Source organism: Mycena indigotica (genome assembly GCF_014461135.1).
Source record: "Mycena indigotica strain 171206Taipei chromosome Unknown Mind.scaff0014, whole genome shotgun sequence".
NCBI lineage: Eukaryota > Fungi > Basidiomycota > Agaricomycetes > Agaricales > Mycenaceae > Mycena > Mycena indigotica.
The window spans coordinates 1004437-1031191 of NW_023503013.1; the positions used below are offsets into that span (position 1 = coordinate 1004437).

Here is a 26755-nt window from a genome sequence, read left to right on the forward strand (position 1 = left end):
CAATATAATACATTGTTAAGTGCCGTGCAAGAGCTGAATGTAAGTAAAGAAAAGTCCGAAGCAAAACTGTCAGGGGAACCCCCCCTTTCGGCAGTGATCAAGGACGCGGTCACCTTGGAACCGGTTCTGGCAATTCCAGATAATGCACAGCCTTTCCGACTCGAGGCAGACAGCTCTGATTATGCGACAGGTGTGGTTCTTTCACAATCCACCCCGGACGGGAAGTGGCACCCTGTAGCATTCTATTCCAAAAGCTTAAATAATGTCCAGCACAACTACAAAATCCACGACAAGGAGATGCTCACGATCATCCGCGCACTTGAGGAGTATAGACACTTCCTCAAGGGCGCCGCGCACCCTGTCGAGATTTGGACTGACCATAAGAATTTGGAGTACTTCAGGAAGACGCAGCACCTCAACCGGAGACAGGCCCGGTGGTCCCTATACCTCTCCCGGTTCGATTTCACGCTGCACCACAAGCCTGGTCGCAACATGGGTCGACCTGATGCCCTCTCCCGGAGACCCGATCACGGAGTCAATTCCGACAACTCCGATGTCATCCTTCTGCGGCCTGAACTCTTCCACATCCGCGCGCTCGAGGGTGTTTCCATTTCCAGTCCCCTCCTTTGCGATATCTGCAATGCCCTCTCTGGTGAGCCTGACCTGGAGGAGCCCGTCGCACTAGCGGCCCGGCAACTTCTTAAGGTTCAAGGTCAAGCTCGAGGCCCCTGCTCCTCACGTTCCGACGAGTGGGCCGTCTCCAGCGGTCTTCTCCATTTCCGAGGGAAGATCGTCGTACCAAAGGACAAGGACCTTTGGAGATGCATCATCGAGCTCTGCCATGACACCCGAGTCGCCGGACACGCAGGTCGTTTCAAGACCCTGGAGTTGGTCTCCCGGAACTACTGGTGGCCCCAAATGTCTCGCCATATCGGCCGGTACATTGCAACCTGCAACTTGTGCTGTCGCACGAAGGCGCTCCGGAGACTGCCCCACAGGGAGCTACACCCCACGGAACCACCCCTGGAACGCTGGCATACCATTTCCGTTGACTTCATCGTAGAGCTCCCCGAAGCCCATGGGAACGACACGATCATGGTCGTCGTTGACACCTTGGAAAGCGCACCCACTTCTCGGAGTGTCATATGATGGTCGATGCAGTAGGGGCAGCCCGCCTCTACTACTGGAATGTCTGGCGGCACCATGGGACTCCGGAGAAGTACATCTCCGACTGTGGCTCGCAGTTCATCGCGGACTTCACCCAAGAGCTCTGGTGTCTAATCGGCATCAAGCCCGCCACGTCCACCGTGTATCACCCACAGACGGACGGGCAGACAGAACGTGTCAACCAGGAGTTGGAGCAATACCTGCGGATCTTCACCAACTATCAGCAGGATGATTGGGACGAGCTGATTCCGGCCGCGGAGTTTGCCTACAACAACCACGTTCACTCCTCCATGCAACAAGTCCTGTTCATGACGGACTCAGGCCGACTCCCACGCATGGGCTTCGAACCTGGAGTCTGCTCCGCCATGGAGTCAGTGAATGAGTTCCGCGACCGGATTGCCACAGGTGTTGCCGAAGCTAAGGCTGCGCTTACAAAGGCCAAAGAGGAGTACAAATGGGGACCGGCACAGACAGTTAGTTTGATGAAATCAATCAATTGTTTGCACATGTTTCCTTCTAAGACCTCCCTGCCAAATGACTGCATCAAAACACCAATACATTTTTTGGCCTCATGCCGGCCACTGCCACGAAAACTTTTGCACCGATCAGGGCCCTTTATGGCAATCTTTGGTTTGCTCGGAGCAGAATTTTGATATTTGTCCTTGATCGGGTTTGCACAACAACATTGAGAGGAATAATCAGTTTAGAGAAAATGTGCTCCGAGCAAAACATAGATAGGAATGCTCTGAAAGAGTATAGCAATTTATTTTGGAAACCTGGGCCTTCCTGAGGCTCCAAAATCTTCTATAAAATGCACTGATCAGACGCGTTACAGCCGCGTGACACATCGCGTCTCCCCCCAAGTTCTTCTCAAGTCCAAGATCCAGAACACTGTAACAACACTTCAGAGCCTATACCAGCTGCATAATATTCCACTAGCATTTAAATTAGGGCCTATTTCAGTAGAGAACCATAGCCTTTTGATACAATGCATACTATATATAAGCATTCCAAGGTATTTCATAGTCAGAGCATGCCCACAGTCTCCCTACCATCTCATGTCAGTACTCATCTCTCTGTAGAAGAACAAACAATCTATCTTGTGGGGTCGGACACGATTTTGGTGGCTGTGCTAATGATGATCAGGCCATCAAAAGCCCTGATGTGCCGGTCCCCAGTACAAATGCTACTACGACCGGAGACGCACTCTGTCTCCGGAGTTTAAGGTTGGCGACCGTGTTTGGCTGGATGCCTCTGACATCAGGACGACTCGCCCCTCGGAAAAGTTCTCCCACCGCCGCCTCGGACCATTCAAGATAGTCGCGGAGATCAGCAAAGGTGCCTACAAGCTCGACCTCCCTCCGCGCTACTCGAAGCTCCACCTGGTCTTGCCCGTCATCAAGCTCGAGCTCGCCCAGGATGACCCCCTTCAATGGGACGCCCCGGCTACGACCAGCCCCCTCCGGACCTCGAGGACGGAGTCCCAGAGTGGGAAGTAGAGGAAATCTTGGATGCAAGGGTGAGGTATAAACGGCTGAATTACTTTGTCAGATAGAAAAGCTACAACACGTCGCACAACCAGTGGGTCCGCTTCGACTGTGTCTTCGCCCCGGAGAAAATTGCGGAGTTCTATCGTAAGTACCCTGGCAAGCCACGGCATATCGCCTCCGCGACCTTCGACTCAATTCTGTTCCGGTCTATGCGCCGAGACGCCACATTCAAAGGGGGGGGGTGATGTTAAGGGAACCCCCCTTTCGGCCCCTTGGAGACATGTCCGACTCCGGTCCGATTCCGGTTCCGACTCCGGTCCGGCCCTCCATCTTGCCCGCATAATCACCGATCCATCAACGCCCTCCCGAGGGTTGCCCTGGGACCTCGCCTGCGACGCCGCCCAAACCTTCTGTGCCCGACAGCGGCAGCTACGGACAAGCAGTATATAATCAGCTACCTAGCAGGCGGACCCTCAGAGTTTCTTCTCTTTGGATCCTCCCCTGCTAGGTCCTTGATCTCTGGCCTCCGGGGTTGCCCTTACAGTGGCGAGCAATGAGAGTCAATAAGGGAACACTACTATACCTGGGAGTTGCCGGTCTCAGTTGGTCGGTGCTTGCTGTCGATTGTGTCACTGTGGTACTGTCCTATTTTGATCAAGTGTCCGCGTTACGCGTTACATTGACCAAAAAAGTCCTCATCAAAAATCGCCATAAATTGAAAGAAAATTTTTTGGTCCCAAATTTTGAAAAAGTGCCGGACACTTGATCGAAATAGGACAGTATTACCATGGGAGAGAACCACACACCTAGTTACAGTCCTCCACCATGGGAGGATCTTCACTTGCACCGTCTATGAGTGTGGCTCTCATCGTGGCTGAAGCAGTCGAGATCTAAACAGCAATGGTAAGCAAACGAGCATGCTGGTCACACTGGTTGACGCGCTTGTCCTGCCAAGCCACCTACTCCCTCTCCACGGATGTTATTGCTGGTGTTCAAAGCCTCTGGTGGACATTCCATGAGTATTGAATTGGTCTGAGAAGGCATTGGGGGCTCACCTGGTCATCATTCGGTCATTTCCTGCAAAACTACCTCCCTTTTGAGTCTGTTGTGCATCTCGATGATGCTGAGGACTGCAAAGTGACGCTTGGGGTTGTCAAATTGCTCAAAAGGGAGGGCAGGGTAAGAATGAGCGTGAAAAGCGATGGTGGTGGTGGTTTGTGGAAGAAGAGTCTTGTCACACTTCTTGCTGAGATGTCATGTCAACAATACACGTAAGTCCACGTAATGCCAGAAATGCCAAATGTGGGACTACCGTATTTCGGATTGGGAGTGCCGAAGTTTTGCGCAAGGTGCAGCATTTTAGCTGCATGTGCAGTATTTCTCGATCGGGCATGCGGGCCTAATCTGGTATAGACTCGACGGTTACGGGTTCAGGTTACAGGTTCTGGTTATGGGTTTGGGTTACGGGGCGGGGTCACGGAAGGGTACCGGGCAGGGTTACGAGAGTTGAGTGCAGTATCAGAGGAAAGATCCGGGGCCCATAACCTGTAGAAACAGGCGGGCTGGATGGAAGAGGGAATGAAGAAGCACTGAATTATGTAACAATGAGACATGAAATATAAACTGAAGATCGAGACATAGAGGGGGTAGGCGAGTGTGTGGATCTGCTCTCAACATAGAGAATACTCTTATGTCTAACCCAGGAGAGAGTTTACAAAATCTACAGGTAAGACTTAGATTAAATTGCAGATATAATATGATATATATGACATAGCCAGAGTTGGTAACATTGTTTTCTTCCAGTGATAGTACCTCTTTGGATCATGCTGAGCTTGACCAATTACCAAATTCAGTCTCAGATGATGAAGATTTGAGCTTTGATCAAGTCAACCTGCCTGTGATTTCAGATTCAGGGTCAGATCGAGGGCTGCCAGCAGCCTCAGAAACTGATTTCATTGCCCAGCAGCTGGTTCCAGGTACAGCAGATATCCCAGGACCGTCCCAGGACCACAGTCTGAAATAAGAACAGTTTCTGGTCTGCCCCATTCTCCTCCAGCAGTTTCTTCAAAGCCCCCTTGGCATTCTATTCCTATTGATAATATAAAAGTTGAGAAACTGCAGATTTCTCTTCGGTTTATTGAAGCACTAGAACTATCTTCAAAGGAAAATAGTCAACTTAGTGCAGCAGACAATGAGCAACTATGGAATCCTCCTAGATAATCTTTGAATACCAGTGATCCTGCCCTTTGTCAAGAACTAAAAACCTTTATGGGTGCAGATGGGCCTATTACTCAAGATAATTGGGCCCTGGCAATGTTCGTGAGCTGTCAACTGGCCATCATCGTGCCATGTGTTGCATTTAGGATGCCAAGAGCTACCGGGGGCTGGTTTGTGGGGGAGGGGAGTTTAGCACATTTGTCGCTGACTTTGATCCCATCAACTGAGTTCTAAAATTCCTGTTTTCAGGGCATAAGGGCCAAAAACTGAATCTATATTGATGTTCTATGTTCTACATGCAACTTTACAGGTGGATAAGATAAGAGTACACCGCCCGCACAGTGAGCCCCACGTCCACCCACTCCAGGGCCAGCCATTCTCCCCCATCGACAGTGCGCCGGGCCATGCCCAGTGCGATGACCCTTGCCTTGCTGTCCCCACACTACCACCGCGATACTTCGGCCACGCCACTATGCGAGCTCTGGCACATGACGCAGCAACAAGCCACCGGCCCAGCTTGACACCATGGTCCTGTCTCGGACCCAAGTCTACAACCATTAGAAAGGTGCTCCGGGACGTCCACACAAGCATGCTTGCCCATCACGCTTGGCTTCGGCCAACGTGGATCCGGGCGGAGGGCTGCCCTTCTCAGACGCCGCCCCCTCCCTGTTCTCGCTCACTGTCGTTCAGCGTGGTCCCTCGGGTTGGTGCGTTCAGTGTCGCAGGGCAATGCTTGGTTGTATGTTGGCGAAAATGGCAAAGCGGGAGATGGTAGTAGTTGCGGAAAGTGATGCAGTGGGGGTTTGCACCAGCATATGGCGATCAGCTTCAGCTCTCAGTGCGTGGGATCTATACTGTGAGCACTCCACAATAATGGGGTAAAGAAGCTGCACCAGGCTGCCCATTGTGCGCCCTGCGCTCACCGCCGCATTCTTGCCTTAGTTCAGCGCAGACCCTTGCTGTCGTGACAGAGGTGGTGGTGATGGTTCTGGTCGGTCTCGAAGAGCGACATCCCGGTGCGTGTCGGGGAAGACATTGGGAGAGAGAAGGTGGGTGGTAGTGGTTTCGGAAAGAGAAGTAGCTTGGCGTTGTCACAACGATCGGGTCACCATGACGGGTCACGCGGATACTGTGATCTTACGAAAACAGATGTTCGGCTAACAGCTGCCATCAGTCTCACGAATGATGGGTTTTGATCTCACAAGAGCAAATCGCCCGCGCGCTCACGAACATTACTATTACCCAGATAATTATGACACTATCCGTAATACGGCACCGTAACCGTACTGTAAGGCCCCCTGGGCACCGAGCTTACGGTACGGCAATGGTACGTTGGTGATGCCGTAAGTGCCGTCCCGTATACGGGGACGGTGGCCGTATATACGGCGTAGCTCGGCTAAGACAGAAATTGACACCTGTGTAAGGGGAGCATGTGATGTGACAGCTGTGACTGATCACGTGACTGGTCCGTGCGCAGATAGCCCTGTACTTAAGTAGTTGGCCGTGGGGCTGTTCCCCCGGCTTTGGTATCAACTAGGCACCTGGACCCTCATCCCCTGACAGCATACCAAAGCCTCTATATCGACTCTGGCACTCTTCTAGCCCCAGTTGATCCTCTCTATCTCCTATATTCGTCCTCACCCTACTGTGCTTGCCTGCTCTTCCCCAATGACGACTCCTGGCGTCCCTGTCGACCTGTATTCGTACTGCCTGCTCCTGCAGAGCGAAATTACTTGCCTCACCGACCGTCTCGACCGCCTTGAGTATGGTACGCCTGCTCCACCCCCTGCTCCCCCTTCTCCTGGTCCTACATTCCATGGCGTTTGGGACGGCACTCGCTGGGTTCTTCCAACAGTCCCGGCCCCTACCCCTGCCGTCATCGCTGCAGCCCACACTTCCATACCACTTGCCGAAACCTTCCCCAAAGCGTACTATCGACGAAACTCCGCAATAGAGAAGCGCCAATACGATGCCCGGAGAGTTTATACTCGTTGGATCAGGACTAACTGCCTTAAACTCTCGACCAGCAACCAAAACTCAATAAACAGCAACCAGAACTCTCTTTTATTCAGCAACCGAAATCCTCAACCAATGATCCTTCGATGCGATGATACTATTTCGAAAGAGCTAGCAAGATAAATTGACGAGCTAGATCCCCAGATGCACCTAGTAGAGCGGGGCAATCCGTGAATCTCCCAAATACAAGATAGTGATATAAATACTAAAACAAAAATGATAAAATGAGGTAGATCATGAGTAAGAAAAGTAGTCCATGCACATAATTGTATTGGTATCGTTTCGCCATACGGCCCAGAGTCGAAGATCCAGGTCCAGATGACTGGTATCGTGTGTATTGGTGTCAATGACCTGTGTAAATCTTCCATGTTCACGACTATCTAGTTTTGCTTGTGAAGAATCCCTCAATCTTGAGTAGGATAAGTTGATAGCTCGGCTGTCCAGCTCTTGAATGACACACATAACTCGTATCTTGCATGTATGGCCTCAGCGATGTTTGTCCCAACTCTCCTGGTGCAAATCCAGTATTCAGATGTCCAGTTCCTCGTCAGTGTTTTAGAGTCACCATTGATCGCAGGTCCAGGCCCCAATCAATTGAGTTGGTTTCTCCCGTTTAGCCATCCCTTGGCACTCTCGATCCTCCAGCATGATCCGAAACCATGTTCCAATGATGTCAGTCGTCAATACCAACAGAGATAGGGGTGTCCCTTATCTAGGAGAAGTCGATATCGAGTCTCCAGTGCACGCCAAACCGAATATGCCTTTTAGTTTACATTCCCTTCGGGTATTTTGCATAGGATTGGATAGATCTTAGCAAGAAACGGGCCCTGTGAACTTTTCGTAGTCGAGATTTCAGAATCACTTAGAGCGATCTGATAGATTTTGACTGGTTCTTTGGCAGATAACTCCCTAGCTGACCATTCGGGACTCATGTCAACTCTGAGACGTGTGCTGAGCAACAAAATCGACAAAAATAGTTGTTTCCTGGTCTGTCCCAGACTGCGGCTTTTCACCGGGGTGGAAAGCCCCGGCCAGCGCCGCAACCCAGTGTGGAACCAGATGTTTGAACCCAGGAATAGTGGAAAAGGGGAAGAAGGGGGGATCATGCTCCCCGCGGCGAGCGAAGCCCCCGGCAGGGCGGGTCCAGGGCAAGGCCCTGGTTGCGGTCCGGGGTGGAAAACCCCAGCCGGCGCCGCAACCGGTAGACCTGCGATGATCCCGTTGATCAGTGGGACTTGTGCATGTGTCACATTTGACTGCACGAATCCTACTGATGGGACATGAATCAGTGGGACTGGGCAGGATCAGTGGGATTGGCCCAGTCCCAGTCCCACTGATTTCGTATACACTCTGGCTTTGAGTCAACTCAGCCAACCTCACACGCCTAGCTTATTGGCTACGGTGTTGCTCCAAGTAGCCGTGATGGCTCTACGCACACCTAACCCACCTGCTTTTTTTCAAGGCATCCCCATTCTACCCTGCACTGGCTCAACCTCCGAGTCTCTGACGTATAGATAATGTTGCAGATTGATTAATGTTGCAGAATAAAAAGTTGCGGAAAATATATACTCTGAAAACATTTTGCGGATTTTGGGAATGGCTGTCATTCACAGCCAAGGGGGGTTCAAGATCCTTATCAGGCACATGGGGTAGGGGGGGGGTCCCAGGGGGGTAAAAAAACTTTATGAAAGATTTGGGCCTTATATGGGTGTAAAGATACTGAAAATATAGTGTATATACTCCAATTTCTATAGTTCACAACCCTCATACTTATATCTATATACTTTCAGGCCCATATGCTTGGATAGCCCACTCTGTCATGGGCCCATCATCAGGTAATTGATGAGAGGTGAACATGTTGAAGAGTTGATATGGCCTGCCATATGTGTCTGAAGGCTCCAGGTACATGCATACCTACACATATACACATACCCATGTATAGAATTTTTGCAAAAAAAAAAGTTTCACAAAGATTAAATTTTTTTATCCCACTTTTGATCGTATCAGTGGTCACATGACGTTGATCGTGATAATATATTACTATATAAGGTAGGAGGGGGGGAGGGGGGGGTCCCCAGAGGGTCGGAAAAAAACTTTCCGACCCTATATCCATGTTTCAAATCTTGAACCCCCCTTGCCCAAACGCTAATTTTTTGGAGAAAAGCCTTGGCACTCTCAAAATGTTTCTGAAATCTGGAGGCCAGGTCAAAATTTCTGAAGGCTGTTTTTTACGGCTGCTGATAATTTTTAATGCTGCTTGCAAATTTGCCAAAGAAATAAAGTTTCATTTCCGACATATGTTCATCCAAGAAATCTTATAATAATCAACACAAGAAGTGACTTGCAACTTGCTCAGTCAATCTCCATTGCATCATTGACAGCCGGCACTGCCGTTCTCCTTCCCCTCTTTGGCGTCCGCATTTCTCGAGTGCTAGGGCCGAGACGCTTGCGCCAGCGCACCTTGGCACTGTCAGACACTTCCACGCCGACGGCAAGGAGCATCTCTGCGGTTTGTACCCACACACTGTTGTCTATCTCGCGCCTGTGTGAATATACTCATTAATGACCTGGCCAATGTGAACCTGCACAAATGAAAAACACACTCAGTCGTTGGCCATGTGACAGGTTCGCTGAGCGCCACCTCGCGGAGGCCCGGGAGCTGGGGGCAAACCCGGGTGGCGAATGGTTGGAGGAATTCTTTGCACATTCGTTCCGCATATCTGCCGCCATGAGTGTGAGGCTTGTAGAGATCAGGAGGGGGTAAATACATACCCCCTATCCAACGGCATTTCTATCCGGAGTATCGCAAGACATGTATGCGCCGTTCCGGGCTGCGGCAGGAAAGCGGGGAGGGTGTATGCCTGGAGCTGTATATGTAAAGTCACGGGTAAGTTAACACGCGCACCAAAATTTGGAAGAAACTTACGGGTGAGTGCGTCGCGCTGACGACCAGCTCCGCGAGCTTCGGACACGAGTGAAGGATTGTTGCCTTGGCCGTGCCGAAGCCCAACCCAGGTATGATAAGCGTCTCAGCTGCAATAGAGAGGAAGTCTATATGTGGGCCGGACACGACAAGTTGTGAGAGCTGGGCTGGATCGACGCCGCGGCCGAGTATCAGCCGGCGGAGGACAGGAAACCTATCGCATTGATGAACGTGGCGCCTGTCCCACGAACAAGAGCACTTACTCGCACTTCATGAACCGCCCCGTCAGCGGCTGCTGCGGAAAGTCCAATGTCAACTGCGTTAGTTGCGTGAACCTTGGCGGAGCCAACGGGTCCGAGTCACTTGGCAGGAGGACGTTCTTGCACCGCAATTCCAGCGCGTGGAGGTTGCTCAGCATGTCAAAAACCAGGGCGACATCACGGATCACTGCCTCGGGTTCCTCCGTCACGTTTACAATCAGTTCGCGCATGCTCGTGTTAGAGGTCGCGGTAATCGTGGCGATGTGATCCCAGCGTACGGCGTGACCTGTGTGCCCCACCGAGGCGAAAGTCTCGAGCCTGAGACAGCGAGCGAGGATGTACTGCAGACTGGCGTTGTACACGGAGGCTTCGTCGTCCGACATGCGAAATAGCTCCTGGACGGCCCAGGGTCTGCCAGTGGTAGACAGCGTCAGTGTTAGCTCGCGGATATATGCGCCATATTCGGCGTGAGCTTGAACGGAGCGAGCAAGCGCATAGACATGCTGGCGAGTCGGGAGGGTGATTCGAGTATACAGGTGAGGAAGGCCGGCTTCCTTGCGACCACGGCATTGTCAAGCGGGCTCAAATGAAGCTCATCAACGCACCATAAACATCTTGCATACCAGGAGCGGCCTCAAGCTCCCCCATCCTGCAGTAAAAACAAACGAAAGCACATGGGACCAAACCATTTCTTGGACATCGGAAGATTCATTCGCCATTGGGACAAAATGCGGATTAAGCGAGAACACCGTTTGGGCAGGAACATCGCTAAGAATCATGTCAACCTACTTCCATGGCATATCATTATACCTTACGGTTCAGCGCGGTCGTTTCGAAAAAACAAGGTCCTCAGCAACACTCCCCCGTTGCGTTCTAACTTGACCCGAAGCCCCTGCAACTCCGGATCCTTGCTCGGCAGAATCGGCCGCTTCACTCGGAGCGTGTGCAGCGGGCAGTCCTGGAAGAGGTCGTATGCCGCATCGGCCCACTGGTGCTCGGCGAGGACGAGGGTTCGAAGGCGGCGGGCGGCATTGATTGACGCTGAGATGGTGCTGATGCGGGCTGTCAGAGTGTGCTGGCGGTCCATTTCAAGTTGGTAGAAGTGGGTGATATCGAAGCATGTCTTGTGGCCATCGGTGTTGAGCTCCCATATGACAGACCACGCACCAGTTTCTCCCACCGCGGGATCGTCTCCACGATGGCATTTGTCAGCGCCGTGAGATGCTTATTCCGCCGCTGCCCATCGTCGTCCACAATGAGCGTCGCGGGATTGATGTGCGACAGGCCCCTACACAGCCCCTCGGTGCTATCGGTCCCATGGATGTGGTTGAAGCAGAGGAACAAGGCCACGATGTTTTTTGCCGAGAGGAGCACCTTCTCCATCGATGCGCCGTACCCGCCCTCCACCCGCAGCCGCTTGATATGCGGGCCCAGCTCTTTGTTGCTGACTACTGCGTGTGCCAGCGCGGCTGCTTGTGGCTTCGACCGGAGGACGACAACGCTATAGAGTAACGGCGCTCCGACCCGGTACCACGCATTGCACACCAGAAGATAGGCCGATGGCGACTCCCCGTAGCGCGCCCACGTCCCAGATCTCGTCGACTCCGCAAACAGGTCGCCCGTCACAGAGAGTGCTGGCGTTAGAATCTGTAAGAGGACTTCGGGAGGCAGGTCTTGTGGCATGATCGTCTTGTGCGTGGCAGCAACAAAGAATGATATACTTATACAATGTCCTTTTATTGTCTGAGACAATAAACGCAAAGAAGCACAGGTGACAAAAAGCAATGTTTGTTGCTTCTTTATTGTGCAGGGTGTAAGTAATGCCGGTCCGTGACACCGTGGACTGATAAGAAGGTCAGCACAATGTCTCAGAGTTGAGAAAATTGAGCACTTTTGTTCAGCGGCCGGGGCGGGCCGGCGCGTCCATCATCCGTGCGGCAGGCGTAGCAGCACCAGACCTCAGTACAACGAAGACAGGGAGGGGAAGCATCTGGAGGATGGCAAGGAGTGCAAGCGTGTGCGTACGGAGCAGCGGGATCATCGATTCTGTAGGGTATAAGTCACGTGCAACTGGCAAGTTGAAGGAAGACTACCGGTTTGCCATAGCAGGAGACTCGTGAAAGTACTTTAGCTCGGTTCTGATATCGACATCCATGGTGGGTGTCAACTTGAAGATGCTGAAATCGCCACTGACATGGTGGTGGTTCAAAGTAAAGAATCACTGGCAATCAGTCGTACTTGTCACTGTGTTACACTGTGTTACCGTGTTACCTCCTGTCACGATGACGTGCATCATCTAAAACAGGACCCCTGATAATGCCCCAAGAGGCCGGATTCTGGAATCCGGACAAATTTTTGCCTGAGGTTTGACCATAATCCGGACAGAAAATCGGCCCAAACCAAAAATGTCGAGCCAAAAATCCGGACAAATTGTCTTACCCCTCAACAGGTCGGATCTGAGTCCGGACAAATTTCCTGGTTTGGGTAGCAATTTGGATGGCCGATTTTAGTGGTTTTTCTAAGGTTGGATGTGAATCCGGACAAATTTTTGCGGTCTGTTCAAAATCCGGTCAAAAAAAATTCGGTTTGCCGTCCAAAAAATCCGGACAAATTTTCACAATTACTGATTTCAGAATCCGACCTCTGTGGGGATAATCAGGGGTCCTTCTAAAACTAGTACTACCATGTTCGTTGTCTCGTGACAGTCTCCGCTTCTCGTCCACAGTTTCATTCACCGCCACAGTCCTTGCGTCAGTTTCTGCAGCCCCAGTTCGATTCAGACTGTGTGTTTCGCCGTCGCTGGCATATCGGTCCATCGGACTAGTCCCTCAAAATCGTATTATTTAGATCAAGATTAGAGGTCGAAGAATATCACAGGAGCTTTCACATCTCAATATGTCCCACTCACACCTGCGCAGCCGCGAGCAGCTTGTCGAACGACGGTGTCCCTAGCCCCGCTGAAAAGAGGACAATCAGTCACCAGCGACAAACACGGAAAAACCACCCACTAATTGGATCCCAACCCTGCGTCGCCTCGAACGACACGCTTTTCTGGCACGTGCCAAAGTTCTTCCCCGCCGTTATGTCCGTGAACGCCGTCTTCGCCGCGGTACCATACAGCCACGGGTTGAGGAAGCCGAGCACGGGCTTCCCAGCGGCGAGCAGTCGGTCGTTTATGAGACTGATCATGCTCGCCACCGCAGGTGCAGAGGCACTCGTCTCCCCCAGGCCGGTCGTCCAGTTCCACACCACAGTCGCGTAAGCAGACCCGGTGAGCGACAGGTCCGGGAAGCCGCGGCCCGTGCGGTTGAAGATCCCGGCGAAGTCGCCCGGGAGCTGGTTCAGGAACGGACCTGTGAACGGCGACTGGTAGGCCGGCACAGGGAAGAAGTTGGAGAACCCGCCAGAAGTGTAAGGAGCCGCGATCTCAGGTTCGAAATCTTGGGTCGATCCAACGGAGGTAATCCAGGGGCACGTGCCCGGGAAGACGGGGATGAAAGTGTTGTTCGAGCACTGCCAGGCGTGGTCATGCCCACCGCGGGGGCCACCGTCACCCGAGGCGAAGAGGTTGGAGATTCCACGAGCAGCCATGGCCATGTATCCGTCGCACATTTTACTTTAAATAGTTAGTCGACTTGGAAAGGGAGAGAAAGAGAACATACGTGGCTGCCGATGGTCCGAAGTTCTCCTCATTATCCCCATAGGAAGTCGTTATCACGGTGGGTGCCGTTTTCAGGCCAAGGACGTAGAATATCGTGTCGAGCATGCCAGGGAAAAGGTCCTCGTCAACCAGCGCGCCGCCAACAGAGAGGTATTGGACAGGAACACCTGTGGCGAGACCTACATGGCTGTTAGAGCAGTTTCGACCCGAGAAGAGCGGACTCGCCGACAGTGTATTGGATGTCCAGGTTAGCCTCGGGCCCCGCGTTCTCAGGCTCCTGTGGATTCTTGCCGCCGTCGAGCGTAAACAATTCAAACTTGGTATTCGGGTCCATATCGGGGCGGTATATCATCAGGAAGTTCTATCCCGTGTCAGTCCGAGTTGAATGTGGAGGTGGACCCATTCGCACCTTCAAGTCCTCCTCGTTGGCCCACATGTCCTCGTAGCCTGTGACGAGCAAGTTGTTCTTGCCGCCCGCGCTGGCCGTCGCCGGCGTTTTGGGAATACCATACAGCTCTTGTAGACACGCTGGCTTGACCAGGAAATCGTCTATGCAGCTTGCGGGCACGGCCCTGCGGAGTGGTTGGCGTGCAATGCGAGAGTTAAGCTGCTTGTGCGGTTGGGCGGCAAGTTTTTTTGGCCTTGGCGGACTCGACCGAGTCTCCCTTAGGAAGGAGGAAGGCGGTGGTGGGGTGGAGAACCTCGACATGATCCGCTAGTTCCCGCGGGAGAGAAACACTGAGGGTGCGAGTAATGGGGGCATCGAGTTTTTCGTGGGAGAAGGTACGGAAGTCGGCAGCAAAGAGGGTGTTTGCCTGGGCGACGCTCAGTGTCAGCGACATCCAGTCGTTGTGAGGGGAGAGAACGGAATGGGTGAGGTTGTGTGTCTTGACGAAGGAGGTAAAAGCGGAGAGTGTCGCCTGCGAGGGCTCCATGTAGGGCTTAAGCTAAACAAACATGAGTGGCGGCCGCAACCGTGTCGAATGACGACGCACCTCTTCAGCAGACAGCCACTTCCGGAAGTCCGCGCTGCCCGGGGTGGAAATGGACAGCAGCTTTGCCTCTAGGCCGGCCATGTTGCTCGACTTCAGCCCGACGCGAAGCGTTACATTCTGGTCTGCTGGCGCCTTGCCCTGGCTCGTGAATCCCGCTGGCGCGCTGGGTCGTGTTTCATGAAGGATAAAACTGGCGGACACCGAGGTGAGAAGAGGAAGGAGGGTTAGAATGGCCGAGAAGACCATAAGTAGAACGAATTAGCGAGTCGGGTGGAAATAGAGAAAGTGTGATGAAGAGAAGAACTGCGCGGGGCCTATATGGGAGATGATTACAATCGTCAACGACAACGGGAGTGCGCCATGCGCAGCACATACCGGCGCTCGCCCGCCACGCATCCTCGACTTTTGGCGGCGTAGAGTCCTAGACGTTGTGGGGCGTCTCTCCGCGCAATAGAGGCCCAGTACAGTACTCAGTCGGCAGCCTGTGTTAACCCGATTGTGTGTCAGGTCGATGGCATCGTTCTGAGGTCGATCTCGGTGCTCCCGGCGTAAATGGGCTCCTCGGGGTTTGAGCCCTTGGCATGTTGGGGGAAAAGAGAGAGGAACAGCGGGTTGACAGCGGGCAATCGTCGCCGCGACATCTGACCTGATGCAATGCATATCAAGGTCACATGAACGGGACTTCGGGCCGCCAGATCAGCCGCCAACTTGAACGTGCGTGTCAACTAGATAAGAAAGTATGAGCTGAGAGTTCTAAGTTCAGGTTCTCAATGCTCGTTGATATCGGCATCACTTCCTGGCAGAACATTCTCATACCTTCACCCAATCCCCTTGCACTTTCTCACCATCAAGGGCATGAGTAAGAGTCTCTATATAGCTGGGGTGCCAGGGTCGGACTGACAAGACCCTCCGAGGCCCTCATCCCCAGCAATGAGCCTCATGGAATACAATCAGCAATACCAGTGAGCATCCCCCCTCAACCATGTTCTGGCAATATTCTTATCAGTGCATGCTGTACTAGCAATTATAGCAAGCCAGATAGCAGCAAGCCCACTTCAGCCTCAGGTGGTGATACAAATAGTGGAGGGACTACAACAACATCAGATGGCCCAGGAGATGATAACACTGGTGTGCACTAAGCAGGGTTTGTTTTAGTAGTAAGCAAATATTGCTACAAGATCTATCAAGTGTGTGTCAGGGGAACCCCCGCTTCGGCCTCCTTCGGACCCTCCGAACGCATCCGAGGCGCATCCGACCGGCGCCCCTTCGGACGCTCCGACCTGCCCCGACCATCGTCCACGGCCCCCTTCGCCCGCACAATCACCGATCCATCAAGACCCTCCCAACGATCACCTTGGGACATGGCCTGCGACGCCGCACAGGCCTTCTGCGCTCTACGTCGGCAGTTACGGACGACCAGTATATAGTTGGCGCCCTAGCAGGCGGACCCTTAGAGTTTCTTCTCTTTGGATCCTCCCCTGCTAGGTCGGTCCCTCCGTGTATTTCCCGTAGCTCTTATTCACGCTTTGGATCCTCCCCTGCTAGGCTTTCGTCGGAGTCTCCAGGGTTGCCCTTACAGCAGAAGAAACTCTCTACGGGATTAACCGGTCAAGATTGCCAGGTTCGGCGTGGACTCAGGCTCGGAGTACGAGTCAGTACCGCCCCTGCCACTTGACCCCTCCTCCTCTGCTCTTGTTGTCCTTACGCCCGCCATGTCTACCGGAGCTGCTTCGGACACTGACGCGTGCATGGACGCACTTGAGGCGAAACTTGACAACCTCACTAATATCCTCACCAATCTTGCTTCCCAGGCTTCCGCTGCCGCACCACCTTCGGCAGCTCCTGCACCGACTTCGGCATCTCCGAATGCCCCCGACGCGGATGCGTTATTTGGTGACATTACTGTCGCCTCAAAACTGGTCTTACGACCAAACCCCCCGTTTGCGTTTAATGGAGATCGCAAACGCGGCCGCGCGTTCCTATACGCGGTCAAAACCTACGCCCGGCTTGCCCCCGAGGCCTTCGTGGTCAACGGAGAGCCGAGTGAAGAAAAGGCCGTCCGCTATGCCATGTCCTATATGGCGGAGGGACCTGCTCAGCAATGGGCAGAGCGTCATGGGAGTAAAAACCCCTTCCCTCGGTGGAGCCAGTTCCTCTCCGAGTTTTGCCTTCGGTTCGTTGAGGAGAACGAACAGGACCTCGCGCTCGCTAAGCTAGAGAGCGCGGGTTATCACATGGGAACGCGGGACGTCTACGGATATACCGACGACTTCGAGGACTTGATGGACCTCGCTGGCTTCGAAGACGCGTTGGTTAAGGTGACCAAGTACCGCCACGGACTTGATCCTCTGATCAACAACGGTATTACCTCTTCGAACGACCCCCCAGACCTCCGTGACTATCTGGGTTGGCGCACTCGGGCTTTCCAACAATACGAAGCCCTGGTGCGAGCGAAGCTCATCAAGGGAACGGCCACCCCGTGGACCGCTTCGGGAGCTCCGCGCGGCGCCTTCCCTATCGCTCATTCGGCAGCTCCGTTCCCCATCCGCCCGGTGGCCCCGCCCGCGCCACCCGCGGCCCGTGCCCCCGTCCCTATGGAGCTGGATCGCACTAGGGCTCGGGGTGCCCCTCGTCGAGCCTGCTTCAGATGCGGCGACCCCAATCATTTGGCTCGGGATTGTCCGCTCCCCGCCCGACGTCCGCCATGCTCCGTTTATAGTTTAAAGTTCTGCACCCTTGTCATCACACTTGTCTCGCTCCTGCTTACTCAGTATGTCCTTCATTGCAAAAACTTTATATAAACATCAATCTGAAATGTGGTTTGGCACTACTGTTGCATTTTAATCAATTCGTCATTGTCATGGCCCGAAGGATGTGACATGCCTGACAAACTTGGCAATTTGTCAGGCTGTCCACATCAGGCAATTTCAGCGCCTCCGGCACCAGAACAGAGCGGAAATTTTCTTATTTGGACGTCTTTGGGGCAAAATTTTGGTGGAAGATAGTGACTGATGAAAAAAATTCGTCAAATTGAGGTGCGTGTGACATGTGACTGACGAACTGAATAAAATTACGGACATGACTAGTTGGCACAGGTGTGACATCTCCTCTCTTCCACGAATCTCTTCACGATGAGCCTGTTGCCGCTGCCCCATGATATTCAGTTCGAACAGATTTTCAGTGAATAAATTACAGCCGTTTGCATAATTTTGTGAAAATGTCAAATTTTGTTTGGACGCACGTGCTTGATCGCCCGGCGCGGCCGGGGGCGGCTGGCGCGTCCCTTAAGCTCATTTGCCATGGTCAACCAACTACTCTCTTCTCTCCCATGGCTCCCCCCATCTCAAACGACTTGAAACGTCGAATAATCAAATGGTACCTCGGTGACGGGCTCACGATGGAGATGATTGCGGAACGAGGGAATGTTTCGGTGGGGCTGGTCTCAAAAGTCGTGTCGCGGTTCTGTGAGACGGGTATGGTGGAGAACATGTTTGCTGGGCGTCGCGGGGCACGTCCAACCCTCAATGCGGATGATGTTCAGTTTCTGGACGCCTTGCTTGTGGCCAACCCCAACTTCTTCCTCGATGAGCTGCAAACAAAGCTCGCAGCAGTCCGGAACGTCCACATTTCACTCGCGACACTCAGTCGAGCCCTCATTCTCCATCAACTTACCCGGAAGAAGCTTTCTAAGCATGCGGCGGAGCGGAACGAGGATTTACGGGCGATGTGGGAGATGAATATGGCACAATACACCAACCCCAATCTTTTTGTGGCACTGGATGAGAGTGCAGTCGACAACAAGACAGTCCAGAGGAGTTATGGTCGCTCTCCCGCCGGCACTCCTGCTGTACATCGTGCAACATTTATTCGTGGAATCCGATATTCAGTCCTACCGGCATTCCTTCCATTGCACTGTTGAGTTGACGAAGAGAGGGCGATAGGCTATTGGAACAGTCAGCCTTTGGCGCAAAGAAAAGATATGAGCACGCACACTCTGTGACGATGATCTCCTCCGGATCTGCAGTGAGATGGGCTGCAAGGTCTGTAGGAGCTGTAAAATGGTGAGTAAACAGTTAGCAAGGACAAAGACATGTACCAGAACCAGTTCCTACGTTGATAGGAGCAGGGTTGAAGGCTCCAAGACCAGCCTGGTAGTTTGGTGCAATACCAGGACTCAGGAGGCATGTTGACAAATTGGCGCGCCATATAGTCGTAGTAGGGACGAGCATAGCCCAGAGTTGGAGCGACAACAAGTTCATGGAAGGCTGTCCCTTGTTGGAGGTTGTTTGGTTCGAGCCAGGTACGTGGTGCATCGCGAGGCGGAGGTGAAGACGAGTCGCGAGGCGGAGACGAAGGAGGAAGGCCAGAGTCGCTCATAGTGAAGGTAGTTGAGTGGATGAGTGCGTCCTTGAGGCCTATATATGACTGTAGCGCAAAACAAACTCTCAATTTGTGGCCTGTCTGTGCCTTTGTTGCCCAACTTTCGAAGACGGTTCCTACGCTGGGGATGTCGGTGTAGTCTCTTTCTCTCTCCATCTGGGTAAATTGGAAGCTTCTGGGATGGGAGGCGCATCGGTTGGAGGGGACTACATGGCGGTCGAAGGTGAAGGGAGCTCTGCCAGCAACTGCCGCCTTCCGCCGCGCCGGCCATCAGGCACGTGCGGCTGAGAAACCTTTTGACATTTTCACGAAATTATGCAAACGGCTGTAGTGATAGCCCGGTTCAGTTCGGCTTTTCAGTTCGAACCCGAACTTGACCGGACCGAACCAAGGTTCGGCGTTCGTGTTCGGCCCAAACCCATTTCGAACCGAACCGGGGCTCGGGTTCGGCCGGGTTCGGCCTTCTTGGCCCGAAAAAGGCCGGTTCGGGACCGGTTCGTTCGGCGTTCGGCGTTCGTCGTTCGGCGTTCGGCGAATCCGGGGTTTGAACCGGACCGGACTATAAATGGACTCCTCTCTGAGTGGGTGGTGTGGCGCTGACTTGAGTGAGTGGTGTGCATGGCTGTTCCAGAATAGAGACATGTGCGGCGCCGCCTCACTCAGGGGCGGCTGACGAGGCAGTGAATCCCTATCAGAGCGCTCTTAAAACAACTCCACTCCGCCCATCATCATCATCATCATGGCGCCATATGCCCACACCCGCCTGCCTACGTCGGACCCGTATAGCAATGCCGCGCTCAAGGCCGACCTGCATGCCTCTGAGCTTGACGGTCATGCCGGCGTCCGCCTCGGCCTCACGGCGCTCCTCGCCGTCCTCCCTGCGCTAGCTGTCCTGGCGCTGCTCAACCCGGTGCCTGGCCTCCTTTCCGCGAAGGGCGTAGCGCAGGCCTTCCTCTCGCTGCCTCTTGCAGCCTACCTCCTGACGCCGGCCATGTCTCGTGTTGTCCGCTCCTGGAGCTCCGGCCCGGACGACTGGCGTGTGCTCGCGGTGTCGCTAGTGTTGCTGTGGATGCGCCTTGCGCTGCTGGCGATGGTGTTCTTCCTCGACGAGCGCGAGCACGTGGTTAAGTGGATTATCAGCATATTCGCGATCCTCGAGTACGCATGCGGTGTGTGATCCATACTAAACCTTGCTGCTTTGCGTGCTGATGGCGATATCACAGCCGCTGTGTCGCACGTCACGCTCTTGCCCGCCGCCGACTTGGCCTGGCTGACGAAGCGCCGCGAGGAGAGCGCCGAACGGCAAAACGAGATTATGGACCGCGTCGCCGTGGCGGTCGGGTGGACGATACCATGCACGGCGGTGTACTGCGGGGTTGTAGCGCTCGTCAAGGCAACACATATCTCGATGATCCGCGGTGCACTTTCGGGCGCAGAGACCGGTGCCATTGCTGCAGTGGCATCTGCTAGCTAGTTTAATCGACGTACGATCATAAGTCAAGTTTTACATTTATTTCTTCTGAATATACTTGGATGATTGACAAACTTGGCCCAAATTCCTTTTTTCCAATACATAGTTTGACAGTGCACTATATGGTCATAAGTCTTACAGCTATCCTATACTAACTAGTAAGGATGTATACAGTATGATAGGATCCCTATAAGCTCCCTGTAGGAGAGCTATAGAATATCATAGGATAAGATAATATATATGGGCATATAGTGTCTTACAGGCCCTATAGGCCTTGATAAGGATACCATTTAAGGCAGCTGAAAATAAGAAAAAATCATCCTTTTTTTATCCATTTCTTGATATGTTTTGTTGGGAAGAGGTGTGATCTAGTGCTGGCCAAAGACAAATATAACATATGATGTTATATCCATATTATATTTGTATCCTCGGAAGAATAATATATTATATTCATATTCCCTTACAGATATTCAATATCATATCAATATATTCAAATATTGTATTTTGGGACAGTTTGAGAGCCAGGAAATTAGTCGTGACATGTGACTAGTTTAAGGATGGCAATATGGCTATGACAGGATTAATTGATTGAAATTGTATAGTTACTACCTTCAACACACACACACTAACACTAGGAATGATTCAATACTTAAGTATAATTGAATATTCCTAGACAGTAATATAACAGATTCATAACATATCATATTATATCCATAATATTTAAAATATATTCAAAGATATTTATTCATGGTGAGCACTAGTGTAATCTTCTCCCTCCCTGTTTGTTGACTGCTAGTGGCTGATCTATGGTGCATTACTTGCCCCAGCCAGACCAATATCCTTAAGAAAACTAAAGGTCCATTATTTGGTAGATGTGGTAGATGGAGACATGTTTCTCAGGTGTTTGAATGCAGATATATACACCTTTTGATAGTTTGTAGTATAAAGAATCAATATCAGCCTTGATATACCTTCATAGACAGTCTAAGCAACCCCCTCAATGTGGCGAGTGTCAGGGGAACCTCCCTCTCGGCCCCTCGGAGACGATTCCGATTCCGGTCCGACTCCGGCTCCGACTCCGGTGATCGCATCACCGCCTCCGTCAGGCGCATCGCCGCCCCCGCCTGGCGATCCCCCTGGGACCTGGCCTGCGACATGGCGCAGGCATACTGCACGGAGCAACGATCAACCTTGGCGCGTCAAGAGCGCAGTATATAGTTCCGCTACCTAGCAGGCGGACCCTTAGAGTTTCTTCTCTTTGGATCCTCCCCTGCTAGGTCAGCCTCACTTGTATTTGCTTACTTCTATTCACTCTTTGGATCCTCCCCTGCTAGGACCTTGATCTCAGGCCTCCGGGGTTGCCCTTACAGCAGAAGAAACTCTCTACGGGATCAACCGGACAAGATTGCTAGGTTCGGCGCTGACTCAGGCTCGGAATACGAGTCCGTTCCGCCCTCGTCACCCCCCCTACCACTTGTCCCCTCCTCCTCTGTCACTCCTGTCATCCCCGCACCTGTCATGCCTTCCGGAGCTACTCCTGACGCTGACACTCGGCTGGATGCACTCGAGGCGAAAATCGACCGCCTAACTGAGGCCCTTACTCTTCTCACCACCCAGGCTTCCGCTGCCGCTGCCGCCGCTAATACTGCTGGCGGACCCCAAAAACACCACCCCCGGAGACGTCGATTCCGACTCCGACTCCGGTTCAGGGCGATTCCGAGGCCCTCTTTGGCGACATCAACCTCGCCTCAAAATTGGTCTTGCGACCAAACCCTCCGTTCACCTTCAACGGCGATCGGAAACGCGGCCGCGCGTTTCTCTGCGGTCCGCACCTACGCCCGCCTTGCCCCTGAGGCCTTCGTGGTCAACGGAGAGGCGAGCGAGGAAAAGGCCGTCCGCTATGCCATGTCGTTTATGGCAGAAGGACCCGCTCAGCAATGGGCGGAGCGCCACGGAAGCAAAGCCCCGTTTCCGTTTCCGTCCTGGGGCTCGTTCGTTTCCGAGTTCCGACTCCGGTTCGTCGAGGAGAATGAGCAAGATCATGCTCTCTCCAAACTGGAGACTTCCGCCTATCACATGGGCACAAAGGATGTCTACCAGTACACCGACGACTTCGAGGACCTGATGGACCTCGCCGGATTGAAGACGCGTTGGTCAAGGTGACCAAGTTCCGCCACGGACTTGACCCCCTGATCAACAACGGAATCACGTCCTCGAACGACCCCCCGGACCTCCGGGACTACCTTAGCTGGCGCACCCGGGCCTTCCGTCAATACGAGGCCCTGGTCCGGGCCAAGCTGATCAAGTCAGCCGCCCCCAAGACGCCTGGCGGTTTGATTCGGACTCCGTTTCCGGTCAACCGCATCCCGGCTCCGGCCCCTTTCCGCCCGGTGGCTCCGGTCGTGCCACCCGTGGCCCGCGCCCCCGCTCCGGCGCCTCCAGCTCCCGTCCCCATGGAGTTGGATCGCACTAGGGCTCGGGGTGCCCCTCGTCGCGCCTGCTTCAGGTGCGGCGACCCAAACCATCTCGCCGGGATTGCCCCCTCCCCGCGGACGTCCGCTCAATGGACATCCTCGACGAGGTGATCCAACAACTTCGGTGACGAGATGTTAGCGGAGTTGATCGCCCGCTACTCGGACACAGCTGCGCTGCCGGAAACAGTCGGAGTCGATGGCCGGAGAGGATTTTGTCCCCCGCGACGAGTGACTGGTGTGCCCTCGTTCGCGTCCGTAAATCGTTTCGCTTGTTTGTATGACGAATCAATTCCTTTGCCCTACAACGAGCCTGAAACGAAAGACATACCCCCCCCCCGCCCCGTTTCGACTCCGTCTCCGACTTCGCCTGCGACTCCGGTCATCGTCCTTCGCCGCCTCACTGCCTGGGAAAAGAAACTGCCCAAGCAGTACACTGTCGCTGCTTCCCCTGGAGTGAACTCCCTCCACCTCCCGTTGGAGCTAGAGTCCACTACCAGCGCTTAAGCTCTCGCTCTCTGGCCTGGTTGACTGTGGTGCCACCTCCGACTTTATCGACACGAACTATGTCGCTCGGAATGGCATTCCGGTCCGCACCCTGGCGCAACCGATTCCGGTCTTTAACGTTGATGGCACTCCGAACGACGCCGGCTCCATCAACCAGATCGCGGACTTGGTCTTACGCTACAAAGGCCATTCCGAGCGTGTTCAACTTCGCCGTCACTCATCTTGGTAAACAAGACCTTATTCTGGGGTACTCCTGGCTGCGGAAGCATAACCCGGAAATCAATTGGGAAACCAAGGAGGTCAAGATGACACGGTGCCCCCGCGGTTGCTCCACTTGCCGCGAGGAAGAACGCGTTGAACGGACTGAGCTACGGCGACTCCGGCTGCTCCAGAAGCGACTCCGCTCCGGCCCGTTCCCCTCGGTCTGCACCATGGACCTCTCTGGGCCTGACGACGGAGACGATTCCGTCTCCGGTGACGACTCCGCCCTGCCTGATCTGATGCCGGACTCCGACGATGATGAAGACGATGGTCAGCTTGAAGATGGTGACCGCATCTTCTACACCTCGTTCCGCCCCTCGGAGGAGATACGCGCTGGCAGTACTGTCTCACAGCGCCTGGCCGAAGCCTTCGCCAGGAACTCCGCCCCTGCGCCCTCCGAGATCCCGGACTGGGCTAAGGAGTTTCAGGACGTCTTCAACAAGGAGTCCTTCGACACGCTACCGGAACGGAGAGCCTGGGACCACGCCATTGAACTCGTCCCCGACGCTAAGCCCACCAACTGCAAGGTGTACCCCATCTCGCCCCTCGAGCAACGCGAGCTCGACGCGTTCATCGAGGAAGGGCTTTCGACGGGCCGGATTCGCCCCTCCAAGTCTCCGATGGCGTCTCCGGTCTTCTTCGTCAAGAAGAAGGACGTGTAAGGGGAGCATGTGATGTGACAGCTGTGACTGATCACGTGACTGGTCCGTGCGCAGATAGCCCTGTACTTAAGTAGTTGGCTGTGGGGCTGTTCCCCCGGCTTTGGTATCAACTAGGCACCTGGACCCTCATCCCCTGACAGCATACCAAAGCCTCTACATCGACTCTGGCACTCTTCTAGCCCCAGTTGATCCTCTCTATCTCCTATATTCGTCCTCACCCTACTGTGCTTGCCTTCTCTCCTCCAATGACGACTCCTGGCGTCCCTGTCGACCTGTATTCGTACTGCCTGCTCCTGCAGAGCGAAATTACTCGCCTCACCGACCGTCTCGACCGTCTTGAGTATGGTACGCCTGCTCCACCCCCTGCTCCCCCTTCCCCTGGTCCTACATTCCACGGTGTCTGGGACGGCAGTCGCTGGGTTCTTCCAACAATCCCGGCCCCTACCCCTGCCGTCATCGCTGCGGCCCACACTTCCATACCACTTGCCGAAACCTTCCCCCCTACTGCGCCCGACACTGTCACGCTTCTCTTGTACGCTTGTGGTGCCTGACTCGGCTGTCGGGCATATCGTGGGTCGTGGCGGCAAGGGTCTCCACCAAGCTCATGACACTTCTGGTGCTCAGTTGCGCGCGTACTCTGATCGCGCTGCGCCTGGCGAGCGCCGGGTCTCTATCCGGGGAACCGACCAGCAAATCGGTGAAGCGCTTATTGCGCTTGGGAAACGGTTCATGCGTAAGCGTGTCCGTGCGAAGAAGCAACGTCAGCCACCGTCTGCTGAGGGACCTGCTCCCCCTCCTCCTGTCGCGCCTGTGCCTGCGTCCCACGCCACTAAGATGGATGTCGACCGTGCTCCGCACCGCTCGTCCACTGTGCCCCGTGGCCAGTCTCAGGTGCCCCGCCCCCACTGCCGCACGTCCTGCCGCTCATCCGAGGGCTTCGACTGCCGCCCGGCGGGCCAGCTGGGCATTCGCGACTGTCTTCTCCCCTCTTCCCGTCTACCCTACCCCGTCAGCCCGCCGCCGCCACTACCCAACCTATACGGGCCGCGGCTTCCACTCTCCCTACTCCCCAGCCTAACCCTACTCCCTTCGCACCCTCGGTGGCTATGGGAACTCCGTCGATGTTTACCCGAGTCTCGCATACCCAAGGCGCCTCTCCCATGCGGATGGATACCAGTGTGGCTTCCACTCCCATGCAGATTGACGCGGTAGCGCACGGTCGGCAGCGCAATCGACAGACGGCCCAACGAGGGGGCGTACCTGCGCAATCATCGCGTGTTATAGGCGACAACCTCTATTTCCCTGGCGACCCCGAATACGAGTTTGCAGAACCCTACACTCTGCCTATCCGTCGAGGCGACGGATCTTGAGGAGGGGTTGGTGTAAGGGGAGCATGTGATGTGACAGCTGTGACTGATCACGTGACTGGTCCGTGCGCAGATAGCCCTGTACTTAAGTAGTTGGCTGTGGGGCTGTTCCCCCGGCTTTGGTATCAACTAGGCACCTGGACCCTCATCCCCTGACAGGACGGCGGACTCCGCTTCGTCCAGGACTACCGTGCTCTCAATGCGATGACTGTCAAAAACCGGTACCCCCTTCCGCTGATCAACGACCTCATCAACCGGCTCAAAGGCGCTCGTTACTTCACCAAACTCGACGTCCGTTGGGGCTTCAACAACGTCCGGATCAAGGAAGGTGACGAGTGGAAAGCGGCTTTCCGGACTAACCGAGGCCTGTTCGAGCCCTTAGTGATGTATTTCGGCCTGACAAACTCTCCCGTGACGTTCCAAATGATGATGAATGACATTTTCCAGGACCTCATCCTCTCCGGAGACGTCATGATCTACCTTGACGACATCCTGATCGCCCATTCCGACCTCCGGAAACACCGGCAGATCGTTCAGGAGGTCTTGCGGCGACTCCAAGAGCACAAGTTGTACCTCCGAGCGGAGAAGTGCGACTTTGAAAAATCGTCAATCGAGTACCTCGGAGTCATCATCTCCCACAACCACGTCGAAATGGACCCCGTCAAAGTCGCAGGCGTCTCCGCTTGGCCGACTCCGGAAAACAAGAAGGACATTCAGCAGTTCCTTGGGTTCGCTAATTTCTACCGCAGGTTCATTCGGGACTTCTCGACCCTCGCGCGCCCTCTCTTCGTGCTCACCAAGAAGGACCAGCAGTGGACTTGGGGCGACGCGGAGGCCTCCGCGTTCCAAGCGATCAAGGACGCAGTCACCCGGAACCGGTCCTGGCGATTCCGGACGACGCACGGCC

At 54.0% G+C, this 26755-nt stretch overlaps 4 protein-coding genes across 4 annotated transcripts; 2 read left to right on the forward strand and 2 right to left on the reverse strand.

Moving 5' to 3' along the window:
- Positions 1–9242: 9242 nt before the first annotated feature.
- MIND_01312700 (HEME-HALOPEROXIDASE domain-containing protein) lies at positions 9243–11756 on the reverse strand (the record flags this gene model as incomplete). The annotated part of the gene is made up of 8 exons (XM_037369582.1): positions 9243–9432; positions 9494–9610; positions 9663–9757; positions 9817–10027; positions 10077–10627; positions 10679–10841; positions 10889–11196; positions 11241–11756. 8 exons carry the CDS (start codon positions 11754–11756, stop codon positions 9243–9245), a joined length of 2151 nt encoding a protein of 716 aa, XP_037214080.1.
- A 1221-nt stretch (positions 11757–12977) lies between these two features.
- Positions 12978–14975, reverse strand: MIND_01312800 (Family S53 protease-like protein; the record flags this gene model as incomplete). Its single annotated transcript, XM_037369583.1, has 7 exons — positions 12978–13030; positions 13082–13689; positions 13736–13921; positions 13956–14095; positions 14144–14341; positions 14391–14681; positions 14730–14975. 7 exons carry the CDS (start codon positions 14973–14975, stop codon positions 12978–12980), a joined length of 1722 nt encoding a protein of 573 aa, XP_037214081.1.
- A 4861-nt stretch (positions 14976–19836) lies between these two features.
- Positions 19837–20583, forward strand: MIND_01312900 (uncharacterized protein; the record flags this gene model as incomplete). The annotated part of the gene is made up of 2 exons (XM_037369584.1): positions 19837–20278; positions 20333–20583. The coding sequence occupies exons 1-2, from the start codon at positions 19849–19851 to the stop codon at positions 20581–20583; spliced, it is 681 nt and encodes a 226-aa protein (XP_037214082.1). The 5' UTR covers positions 19837–19848.
- Positions 20584–24726: 4143 nt separating this feature from the next.
- MIND_01313000 (uncharacterized protein) lies at positions 24727–25693 on the forward strand (the record flags this gene model as incomplete). Its single annotated transcript, XM_037369585.1, has 2 exons — positions 24727–25024; positions 25083–25693. 2 exons carry the CDS (start codon positions 24727–24729, stop codon positions 25691–25693), a joined length of 909 nt encoding a protein of 302 aa, XP_037214083.1.
- Positions 25694–26755: the final 1062 nt, after the last annotated feature.